The 13,140-nt window shown below is 38.0% G+C and overlaps 1 protein-coding gene across 1 annotated transcript; it reads right to left on the bottom strand.

Annotated features, from left to right (window-relative positions):
* Positions 1-10,225: 10,225 nt before the first annotated feature.
* Positions 10,226-11,926, bottom strand: LOC141647941 (inorganic pyrophosphatase 2-like). The gene is made up of 4 exons (XM_074456317.1): positions 11,677-11,926; positions 11,447-11,568; positions 11,138-11,339; positions 10,226-10,716 (listed from the first exon to the last, which is right to left on the bottom strand). The coding sequence occupies exons 1-4, from the start codon at positions 11,812-11,814 to the stop codon at positions 10,357-10,359; spliced, it is 822 nt and encodes a 273-aa protein (XP_074312418.1). The 5' UTR covers positions 11,815-11,926; the 3' UTR covers positions 10,226-10,356.
* Between the last annotated feature and the right edge of the window lie 1,214 nt (positions 11,927-13,140).

Raw genomic sequence — 13,140 nt, 5'->3', positions numbered from 1 at the left:
AATTACATTTTAAAAGGTATTTTAAAACTTTTTATTTCATTTCTTTACATTTCAAAACCAACATATTAGTCATAAATGCAAAGTCATCCTTGGTTCCACATACCATGTCGGTTTAAACCCGAGTACGTTGATAAACATTGACTAATTACAAACAAATGAACTTAAAACAATTAGTTCATACTCATTTTTCAAAACTATTCATGTCAAACCGAACCTGACATCGAATATCATCAATACAGTGGTGATTATTCAAGTCTCGCTCCTCACATTAACACAAAGTGGTCTAGACGACCTTGTCAAACAAAGACGGGTTCAAACACCCTCTTTACAAACCATTTTGCAAACGTTTTAACAGTCAGAAGACGTCTCTTGGACAATCTGCTGACTCGCGCCTAAACAGGCCAACTGTTTTCCAATTTTCAAACTAGGACAGGCCTGCTTGCATCGCCTGATGGCTCGCGCCTCAATAGGCTGCCTGATGCAGACCCTTCCTCCCTTCCAGCACTTGTCTAGAACGATCCCGGCTTCGGTTAACCCGAATACAGGACGGATCAGATGACAAATCTGCCCCTTTTATTTTGTATTTGCAAACGCCTTTCTAAGACAAATGGATCACTTATACACCATGAACCTAACTCGGTAAATGGATGTTTAATTTCCGTCTTGCATGCAAATCAACATTAAATCCAACTTGACATCAATTACTTGATTATTTGGATAAACAACCGACATAGAAAGCTCACATGTTAGTTTAAACTTGTGGATGCGCATTCATGCATTTACCCGTTTTATCAATTTTTGCATTTAACCAACCAAGATCGATCAGTAGAGGCCGCTACCGCGGGCGGGATTAGGTGTCCGATTAAAGGGCTTCCCAATACGTACCTTCGCCTCTTACTCAGAAACTTTGGATAGTGGACGACCTTATCCAGGGCGTACGAGAGTCATTCTAGAGATAGAATGCTAAAGAGGGATGACTCCTTATCTTTAGTACCTATGTCAAACACCGCTTTTTGCTTTGGTTGACCTAGGTATAAAGTGGATTCGAACGGGTTCCAAGCATCCCACAAATGCTTGGTGGCGACTCCGAACATCTCTTGCATCGTTTCGAGACCCTTGCCGAGACGAAACCGACCAATCTAAAACGATCTGGTCGAAAGTATTTTTACGCCACCGAGCGTGGCTTTCCGACTGCTGCATGTCCACAGATTGGCTGGGCGTTGCAGGTGGCCTATGTCCACACCATCACACCACCAAGACGATCGAACCACAACATCTCCTCTCGCAAACCACTTGCCATTCCTACCGGCCAGAGCACCCCTTCATGTACAACCCGCACCACCCAAGTGGATATTTGGATCTAATGATAAAATATTTCCATACCCATGTTTGTTTTATACGCTTCTCTAACACAGATGATTAGGCTTAAGACGTACGAGTTGTTAGCGTTTTTGAAGATGGACTTGCCTTTGTCACACGTACCTTAATCATTTGAAAGTTCAATACAAACGAGTAATTGTAAACTATACCCACAAAAAATGTAGCCTTCATTCATTTATGTCGTATGACACACATTTTTTGTCCAAATAAGAAACCTTAATTTATGATACAATTTTCATGGATGATAGGTGTTAATTAGAGCTGATCAAATGGCCCAAGCCCATTGGCCCTACCCGGCCCGGCCCGGTTTTTTGAAAGGCTTGGGCCTTTAGTTTTGGCCCAAAAAAGCCCATGGGCCGGCCTAAAAAGGCCCAAAATATTTTGGGGCCGGGTTTGGGCCAAGCGTTTGGCCCGGCCCGGCCCATATTTATTAATAATGAATATTTTTCTAATAAAACCTATTAAAGTAGCGTTAAAGTTATACTCAACTCTTTACAAACTCAAGTATATTTTTTTAGATTTATAAAACAAAGTATACATAACATAAATCATATATAAGAATGCATGATTAAGCATTCTAAAGTGGTGATTTTTGTCATTATTTTATTTTAGAGAGCAATTAATATGCATTTCATCATATTTTGTGCAATTTTATACACTATGTATGTTTTAAAAGTTGTAATTGAAGGTCTTACGCTAATTATTTCCTAGGGTAAGTCGTAAATTTTAGGGCCCGAAAAAGCCCATTTAGGCCCAAAAGCCCGCATTAGCCCATAAGGGCCGGGTTTGGGCTTGCTAAATAAGCCCACACATCTGGGCCGACCCGGCCCGGCCCACACAAATGGGCCGCTTTTATTAGAAGGGCCCGGCCCAAGCCCGCATTGGACCGGCCCATGATCACCTCTAGTGTTAATGTTCTGCCACTTTAATTCAATATTTTTTCATGAAATTTGTTCCGGTTTCTTTAACCCATTGTCTCTTCGAACTTCTATGTTGCTTGTCTTTACCCCAATTCTCCCAAGCTTTATCATTGACAATAATTTTTTCAAACCCTAGTTTCATTAGTTTAAATTAATTTAATCTCCCTAATTTGATATAGCATAGTTAATAAAGGTAATAAATTATGATTGTTATTTGATCGACATGATAACTAGCATCCATGATTGAGAAATTGATGGATTTGATTAATTTTGTTAAGGAGAATTAGAGAGGTTTGTTTATTTTGGTTTTTGAGAAAGGGTAAGGTATGGAAAATTAACGGAATTACTTTTTCAAATACGGACTTTACTCTTTCACATACAATTTTTCATTAACTTTTCATATCGTACCCTTTTCCTAAACCTAGACAAATTAGATCTTATACATACCTTTTTTTCCCCTAAAATCGAATCTAATTATTTTAAAATTTTGAATAATGAATTTTAATTCTCCATTTAATGACGTAATATGTTTTATTGAAATTATTAGGATTTAACAATTGTTTACCCATTATCTGATTGGCAATACTATAAATACATTTTGAGTATTGATTGACAATGCAATACACTTGCTACTGGTACAATTCTCCATATCAATGTTGCAAGCACTACGCCACTGCGTACCGCCAATCAAATGATTGATTTTTTATTGAAAAATGTTGCAGTTTGGGGAAGAGGAGTGACGGAGATGTTGGGAAATTTACGCCAATTACCCACACGCAACGGAAGCACAATCGACAATATAAAACCAAAAGTAGTAACTGTAAACAACAATAAGACGAGACAGAAATATAGGGTAAATACCCAGGGCAAAACCCTCCAAATCCGGAGGTAAAACCCACAGCCAATCGAGCAATCCACTATAATAATAGTACCAAGATCAATCCCGCCGTCCCGAATAATACACCAATTCGGAACCACAATGATTTAGGAAAAAACCAAATCTAAACCCTAGAACAATTGACAAATTCCACCAACTGACTAGTAAGACGGTCTAGATTAAACCACCTAAATAATGTGTAAATCCGTATACAAGACCGTATACAAAGAACTATACTGACCTCGATTAACTGAACCCGAGATAAGAATCTCGACCACAAAATCACCTTGCTCCTGCCACCCAACCACACACTAACCCAAGACAAGAACCGTCTTGTATCAAACCGTGTGTGAGAAGACCCAAGAATTCAGACCCGTTTCTTGTGAGAAGTTGTGGTACCAATTTGAGCTCACGCTCAAATATGCCTGCAAGTGTATATTTTGTGTGGTGTGCTCTGCTTGTTGTGTACGCCTGCCAAACAAAGGACTCACCTTTTATTTGTATCAAACTTCCCAGCCAAATTTCCCTTGGCTTACAAAACAAGCCGTGGACTTGGTCCACTAAACAAGTCAACCTTATGTTTTATTTCATAAGACCAAGTTCTAACAAAAGAACTTTTGGGCTGGACACATATTGGGTTACGACCCAACAAATCTCCCCCTCCAGCCCAAGGGTAACCGAGGAATCAACCATTGACCTGCCGTACTTACCAGCTGCACACCCGAGTTAGTAACCTCACCCTAACTCACAACCACGGCCAATGCACCGTGTACAGCCGTACCAAGTTAGTAGCATCACTTGAATTTGGAGAGGAGCCTCTCCCCCTCACTCTTACCACCCTTGCCCCCGTCTGCAACCTGGAAACTAACATGTCGACGCCTTTCGTTTTTCCAGCCAACATGTGAGCTCTTCAGACGGTATAACCCACGATGCAACTCCCCCTTCATAAGGACCATTGAACCCTTAGTCACCTTCACCACTCCCCCATGAGCTTTGAACCCATAACCTTGAGAGTCTAATTGACTAAGTGAAATTAGATTCCGTCTCAACTTTGGAGCATAAGCAACCCGATCCAAAGTGTTCACCACCCCATTAGAAGTCTTGAATTTCACCACCCCAATACCCATGACATCCACCGTTGAATTATCCGCCAAACTCAACTTCTTAGTCACACCCAATTGGAGCTCTTCAAAACATTCTTTCCGGAAGCAAACATGATTGACACTACCCGAATCTAAAATCCATTCCTCCTTAGAAGAAGTATCGTGCCCATTTGAGACCGCAAGTAATTCATCACCATCGGTTAAGAAGCAGCTACTACTCCCTTCACTTCCTTCACCGATAACCAAGTTGGTGTCACTCTTGCCTTTCCCGCTTTTATTAGGACAAAACCTCCTAATATGCCCAAGTTCACCACACTTGTAACATTTCACATCCTTGCTTGTAGAAGCATTCCTGGATTGAGACCGGCCATGCTTTGACCCATCACCCCTGTTTAATGATCGACCTCTCCCACCATGAGCAACGGCAGCCGTATCTCCACTGCCACTTTGCACCCCAGCCTTGTCCTTCTTCCTCGCATCAAAAGACAATAGAGCTGCTTGCGCTTGATCCATAGTAATGGTATCCTTCCCGCACAAGATAGTATCCACATAATTTTCATATGTATCCGGGAGAGAGTTAAGGAGTAACAATGCTTTGTCTTCCTCCTCCAACTTTACCTCGATTTTGTTCAACTCATCTAAGAGTCCATTAAACATGTTCATATGCCCAATGAGATTTCCATCCTCATCCATCCTCAACCGATACAACCGCCGCTTCAAAAGCAACTTATTGGTCAAGCTTTTAGCCATATACAGCTTTTCCAATTTTTCCCATATCGCCGATGGAGAGTCTTCATCAAGAACGCAATTAATGACTGAATCTGAAATACACAACCTGATGGTACTAGCACACTTAGTACACATCTCTTCCCAGTCATCATCACTCATCTTTTCCGGTTTACCACTAACCCCCTTCAAGGCTCTAGCCAAGCCAAGATGAACCAAGAGGTCTTTCATCCTCCTTTGCCAGAGGGTGAAGCTACTTTTTCCGTCAAACTTCGGTACACCAAACTGAGACCCCATATTTGACGTCATTGTCAATTAAACCGCCACCTGGACCGAGCCCAAGTGGCTCTGATACCAAATGTTGGGAAATTTACGCCAATTACCCACACGCAACGGAAGCACAATCGACAATATAAAACCAAAAGTAGTAACTGTAAACAACAATAAGACGAGACAAAATATAGGGTAAATACCAGGCAAAACCCTCCAAATCCGGAGGTAAAACCCACAAACCAATCGAGCAATCCACTATAATAATAGTACCAAGATACTGATCCGCCGTCCCGAATAATACACCAATTCGGAACCACAATGATTTAGGAAAAAACCAAATCTAAACCCTAGAACAATTGACAAATTCCACCAACTGACTAGTAAGACGGTCTAGATTAAACCACCTAAATAATGTGTAAATCCGTATACAAGACCGTATACAAAGAACTATACTGACCTCGATTAACTGAACCCGAGATAAGAATCTCGACCACAAAATCACCTTGCTCCTGCCACCCAACCACACACTAACCCAAGACAAGAACCGTCTTGTATCAAACCGTGTGTGAGAAGACCCAAGAATTCAGACCCGTTTCTTGTGAGAAGTTGTGGTACCAATTTGAGCTCACGCTCAAATATGCCTGCAAGTGTATATTTTGTGTGGTGTGCTCTGCTTGTTGTGTACGCCTGCCAAACAAAGGACTCACCTTTTATTTGTATCAAACTTCCCAGCCAAATTTCCCTTGGCTTACAAAACAAGCCGTGGACTTGGTCCACTAAACAAGTCAACCTTATGTTTTATTTCATAAGACCAAGTTCTAACAAAAGAACTTTTGGGCTGGACACATATTGGGTTACGACCCAACAGAGGAAGGGGAAGTGCAGGGCAGGGGGACGCCGAGGTCGGATGGCTGGCAAAGTCGGCCAATATTAGGTTTATCGGCGACAATATTGGCCGGATTTTGTGAACGGAGTAGGCGGTGTGGGTTGGTATTAGTGACTTGCTCGTGAAGGAGATGAATGAAGAGTGAAAAAAAAATTAATTTGGTGAGTGATGAAAAAATGACAAGGGTAATATGGTAAAAGACGTATGTGAAAGAGTAAAATTCGTATGTGAAAAAGCACGTCCCAAAGTTAATGGCAAAAAGCCCATGGAAGAGTAATCTTCGTCCATGAAAGAGCAACTACGAAATAATTATGTGAAATTATACAAATATCTCATTATTATGAATATGTCAATTACGTGAGTAAAATTAAAATAAATACCAAAATATATCAAATATGATCTCTACTTGTAGAGAAATAAAAATTATGGATAATGGTATATCTTTTATTATTTTCTAATTTATGAAATTTATGATTTATTTATTATAAAAAAAATTTATTTATTATAAAAAAAGTTTACCGTTATTTAAGATTAACGATTGGGTTACATAGGCCTGATGATAGATGCTAAGCCCATCTAACAATGCATCCTGGCTGTACAAAAGAATCGAATTGTTTTGGGCCCAATAAAATGAAAATGTGCTAACCGTTTTGGTGGGTTGATTTGTTCAGCAGATCCGTGTTCGAAAGTAAAGAGGTGGCAATCAGGTCAATTTAGTCGGGTCAAGTCGGGTTCAAGTCATTTGGGTCAGATCGGGTCAGCTTACCCTTTTGGTCAGGTTGTTATTGGGTCGGGTTATTTCGGGTCAAATGATGTATTGGTAGGGATGTCAGTGGGGCGGGTTTTGGCGGGTCTCGCCCCGCACCCGCCCCACTTGGGGCGGGCGCGGATAATGATTTGACGGGTCATGGGGCGGGGATGGGTTTCAAAAGTATCATTCGTCGCTGGTCGTGGGGCGGGGATGGGTAAGAATGCTAACGGAGCTTTAGATGATTTGAGGGAACAATGAGTGAAGCTCTGTTAATTTGATCAAGCAGCTTTGTTTACTTTGGACAGCGTTTCATACTTTCATTATTTGTAAAACTCTTTCATGGTTTGAAAAACTTGTGTACTAGTTAATTGAATGTATATTTTGCGAAAACTTATTTGTATAAGTAGTACGACTACTCGACTAATATGTTTTAGATTTTAGATTTATATTTTTAAAAATTGTTTATGAGGAGATAGGTAATTTGGCGGGTCAACGGGTCCCCGCGGGGCGGGGACGGATTTTAAAAATTCAACCCGCCGCGGGTCGCGGGGCGGGTGTGGGTACGCATTATAGACTCGCGGGGCGGGTACGGGTTACCCCTCCTTCGCACCCACCCCGCCCCATTGACATCCCTATGTATTGGGTTAGGTCGGGGTTTGTGTCGGGTCATTATCGGATCTGGTTACTTGTCGCATTACTTCAATTTTTGACCATTAAATTTAGTTTTTAACTATTGTTGGGTTTAATTACTTCATTATTAAGTCAAACATATCAATCTAAACACTAAATCACTTTCATTTTGTTCAATATTGAGCTTAATAGTTGTAGGGTCATCAATTTAATGTGTCAATATCGGGTCGGGTCAAAATCGGGTCAAGTTCGAGTCACTGATTATCAGGTCGTGTCGGGTTACGGGTTATCATCGGATAGGGTCGTTTTATGGTTGCAAAATTTTCGAGTTGGGTCAAGTTTGCTCGGATTCGGTCTAGTCAGACTTGACACTGGAACCAAACTACTTTCGAAGAAAAGGGTCATGCTACGGCTATGTTTGGTAAAATTGACTGAAAAGGTAGCTGAAAACTAAAAAGCTAAATGAAACTTAAAAAGATAACTAATAAGGTAACTGGAAATTAACAGCTAATAAAGTAATTGTTTATATAAAATATGTTTGACAAATTAGTTGAAAAGGTAGTTTATTTTTGGTAAAATGACGTAAAATGATATGATAATTATTTAATATTAGAGATTGAAAGGGTAAGAAATGGAAGATAATTTATTTCAGGTGCATGAAATCTAAAATGCTACCTAGAGTATCATTTCATTTCAGGTAGCTTATATGGACAAATAAGCTACTTGTCAAACGTTTCCAAAAAAAAATCAGCTGAAGTTTTGATCAAATAAGCTACTTTAGTTAAATAAGCTACATAAAGTGTCATGTTAAACAGAGTCTACGTCTAAAGGTAGTGTTTGGTAAACAGCGGATTGATAAATTTTCAGCATATTCAAGCCTATTAGCATGTTTGACTTACCAATCTACTATTTTATGTGTTTGGTAAATGACATATTGAAACAGTAGATTGAGCTCCAATCTACTATTTTCCAATATGCTGCACCCCCCAGCATATCCAGTTTCGTAGATTGCTAATAATGAATCCGTCCGTCATTTACACATACATACAACAATCTATTAACTTAAATCCGCTAATTACCAAACACTTCTACTAAATCTGCAAACCTATCAACCCAATCTATCATCTAGGTTGCACGAAAACAGACACGGACACGACACACGACACCCTAGAATAAGAAATTAGGGAAAATTGATTTTGAATAAGAAATAAGAAATTAGGGGGAAATGATTATCCTGGAATGTGGTGTCGACGACGAGATGTCGGCGGCGATGGTGATGAGGTCTTGTGTCGGCGACAAAGGGAGGCTGTTGGGGGTCGTACTGTTGTCCAATTGGGTTTTGTTGTTTTAAAAAGGCATAAATGTTGCACAAATTCTTGTTTGTGACGGCACATATCCGTCACTCTTGAGTGACGGATACCATTTTACCTCACAAAGTACCCACTTTTTCTCTCTCTGCAACACTATTCATGTGGTCCCCTTTCTCCACTAACCCATTTTGTTACCATTTTATCTCACAAAATATCCGTCACAAATGGTAACCCGTCACAAGGGAGACCAATTGTAAATGTTGTGTCCACCAAATACGGGCCGTGTCCAATTGTTATAGACCGTGTCCGACACGCCGTGAAATAAAATAAAACCGACAACACGGTTTTTGAGGTGTCGGACACATTTTGAGCCGTGTCATAGGCGTGTCCGTATCGGACACGCGGAGGCCATAAATGAGCCGTGTCCGTGAACCCAGACTGTCACTTATAATCTGCTAGACAAATCTGCTTCTGCTAACTACCAAACAGGGCATAAATGTCTAATCCATAAACTTACTATGTCTAACATATTCAAATACGAGTACTTGTTAATAACTTCAACTATTGGAAAGCAATTGGTCTCCCTTGTGACGAGTTACCATTTGTGACGGATATTTTGTGAGATAAAATGGTAACAAAATGGGTTAGTGGAGAAAGGGAACCACATGAATAGTGTTGCAGAGAGAGAAAAAGTGGGTATATTGTGAGGTAAAATGGTATCCGTCTTCACCTTGTGACGGATATGTCATGTCTTCAATGAGAATTTGTGATTGGAAAGTATGTAAAGACTAATATGATGATTTGGATGGAAAACGTGACACATTTTGTGTCTTTCAACTTTCCTCTCATTAGTGAAGAATTAAAGAAGGCAATTTCTTTCTTTTTTTTTTTTTTTTGGGAATGAGAGAATTCGCAGCCGCTATTTTCGGTGTAAACTCTCGGGTGTACGAGATAACCTGCAAATTACGTATACCAGGTAAGTCAACCGAGGGTGACAGACTCGAAGTCTATTAGGGATGGACTCAGACCAAGAATGCTCCACAAAATTTTGCTTTTGAGGAGGCTTGAACTGAGTATCACCCAAGTTTTAACCACTAAAAAACAAAAAAAGATAAAATTTGGTCATGCTTCATTCAATGCGAATTAGAATCCTCTCCGTTAAAAAAATGTTGGGTCGATTTCCTTCTCACAAAACAATTTTATATAGTTTCTCTCATTCCATGTCCCTTTAGCCTTTATTTTTTGTGATTTAAGGTTAAATTATTTTATCGTCGTCAAATCGTCGTGAAATAAAATTTACACCACCCTTCATTTTTAAAAGAAATGAAAAAAATCCTAATTGATTCGATGCTTTATTGATTGAAGGAAGTTAGGAAGAGGTAAACTTTGATTCTACTAAGCAACAATAATACAAAGGGTTTAATTTCATTTTCCCTTCACTTGATTAATGGTGTTACATTAAATGCAACTAACAAAAAAAAAAAGGAACGTATCCAATCTTCAAAATGGTACACGAAGAACTTTAGGTAAGGCTTCATGGGTTGATATAGGCATTGTCTCAAGCTTGCAATCAAGGTTCAAAAATTGAGCCATACTATTTCCATCTTCCTTACAGATAATGTCTTGGATTGTAGACAATAAAACTTGCTCAAGCTCGGCACCATCGGTCCACTCATGGATCTCGGCTCTGATTAGGCTTGGATTTTCCGAGATTAAGTCCCAAACCGGAAAGTTTTTTCTTGGCATCATATGATCACCATCCCTTAGTTTTAAGGACGGGCAATAATCTCCTTTTCCGTCTCCTAAGTAGATGATTTTCTTGTTCTCCTCCTCGGACAATATCCTTTTAATCACGTGGCTCTACGTTTTTATGCAACAAAGTTTATTAGTTTTAAGATTACATCCAATCTTAATCATAGTAGCGAAAAAATGTACTAAAAAATAAAAAATGTTGTAAAATAATACTCCCTCCAATTTCCTTATATCTTCCCTCTTTCCTTTTTCACACAAGTTTGATTATCTTCTCTCTTTCCTTTTTGGTAAGTTTCATTCATTTTTTATTAATTTCTCTCTCCTAAAAAATCAACAACTCTCATTACTTTATCTATTCTTTATTCATCATTCATTCTTTATTATTTTCTCTCACCTATAAATTTCACCATTCACAGTACTTTATTCTACTTTATTTCTTCTTTCTTCCCCTTTCTTAATTTTTGTGCCCAAAAGAAAGGGAAGATATAAGAAAATAGGAGGGAGTACTATATTGGAAATCATGTATTACCTTGCACATATTTGGAGGACATAGATTACACCCATGAGAGGACTTGGTAAAATCATGGTAAGGAAGAATCCTCAATCTCCCTTCTTCATCCACATAACCCGGATTCGTGTTAATCTCGGAGAAATACTCTCTTAATCCAAGATGATTCAATATAGTTTCAATGAAGATAAAATTTGCATCACTTACTACCCTCAAATCACACCTGAAATAAGAAAAAATAATATCCAAATTCCAACGTTAAATTTCGTTTTAAATCAATAATAACCAATAATAAAAATGAAAATGAAAATATTAGAATGTTATAAATACCCCATGGCATGAGCAGTTTTGATAGCAGGAACAACGCGCGGATGAATCGGAACTCGGGTTAAAACCTCCACAATTTGATCAATGGTAATTCCTTGAGAATGCATTTCTCTCATCGTTGTATCCTATTAAATTTACAATTAAATATTAACAATAAACTAAAAATTAATGCATGAAACAGAGGAAAACAGAGGAATGCAGGAGGGTAAGGAAAATTATGTGGTTAAAATTACCATAAGTATGTTCCATGGCATGGTAGGAAGAAGTTTGTCAAATAGCTCAGTAAAACCCAACTCATCAACCACCCAATTATCACTATCGACATCGATAATCGTTTTGTCGAAGTCGAAAATCACAACTATTCCCTCCATTGATTATGTTTTACAAAGAAAAAAAGACTTAAATTTTTTAATGGGATTGTTTGTGTTTGTTGCTTGTGTGTTTTGGTTGATACTAAGTTTGGGGGTGTAGATTAAGGTATATATAGATATGAAAAGATGAGAAGGCTAATATGCGAATGTACATTGAATATGTTTTGATGCCAAAAGAATATTACCAAGACATTCATTCCATGCCTAGTACGTTTACATTACTAGCCAATTAAGACCATGCCTTGTTGTTTTTTAGGTACATAATTTATATAAAACACGTTTATTGTTGGGCTAAAACATAGATCCTTTAATTCCAAGGGTTCAAGAAATAGGGTTGTGTATCTAGGGCTAAGCAAAACCGTATATTTTATTGGATATTCGGTTTTCAAAATCTCATTTTAACTATCCTTCTCCGAGATGGATTTTCCGTATATTCGGTTTTTCCGTATATCCGGAAACCGTATATACCGTATCAGGTTTTCGATTCAATTTATGTATTTTTATTTTTATTTTTATTTATTTTTGGTGATTTTATGATTTTTCTTAATAATTTAAAACAGTATTAAATATTATAAAAGTAAATAACTTAAAAACGTATAAGAATAGTAAGACTGAGTCATGAATATATACTCGATGCTTCGTGGTTTTATGATTTTATTTCAATATTTTATATTTAAAGAAGGAACCATATCGGAAATCATATATCCGGTTTCAAATTTTGCCGATACGGTTTGTACATAACCGTATCGTATATACGGAAATTCATATCGGATATACGAAAATCCGTAATTGAAATTGTGTACCGTATTTTATCATCATGATTATATCGTTGTTCTCCATATCAAATATACTCATTGATTTGTCTAATATTTTTATATAAAACCTTCGAATCCCAAGTTATTAAAAAACATCGAACGAAAAAACGGTAATTTAACAATTATATATACAGAGTATATGCTAAAGTTAAGCTTGAGTTTGGCTCGAGCACGGGTTGAAGCTCACAAACTTCATAATGAGCTCAATTTTTTCAAGTTCTGGTGACCTCGAGATCAAATCGAGCTTGAGTTTTATTCGGCCATTTAAGATACACTTAAAACCCATGTGATTCATACAAGAACTTTTTAATGACAAAAACGTATTATTATTATTATTATTATTATTATTATTATTATTATTATTATTATTATTATTATTATTATTATGCCACAAATCTGCCACTTCCACATGTGCAATTTGCAAGATTGAATTTACTACAAATAGAAATGATATTATTGATTAATACATCAAAAAATGGAAAATGATAACTATTGACCGGAACAAAGAGTA

The sequence above is a fragment of the Silene latifolia genome, chromosome 3 (genome assembly GCF_048544455.1).
Source record: "Silene latifolia isolate original U9 population chromosome 3, ASM4854445v1, whole genome shotgun sequence".
Taxonomy (NCBI): Eukaryota; Viridiplantae; Streptophyta; class Magnoliopsida; order Caryophyllales; family Caryophyllaceae; genus Silene; species Silene latifolia.
This window is presented reverse-complemented; position numbering and strand designations above follow the sequence as displayed.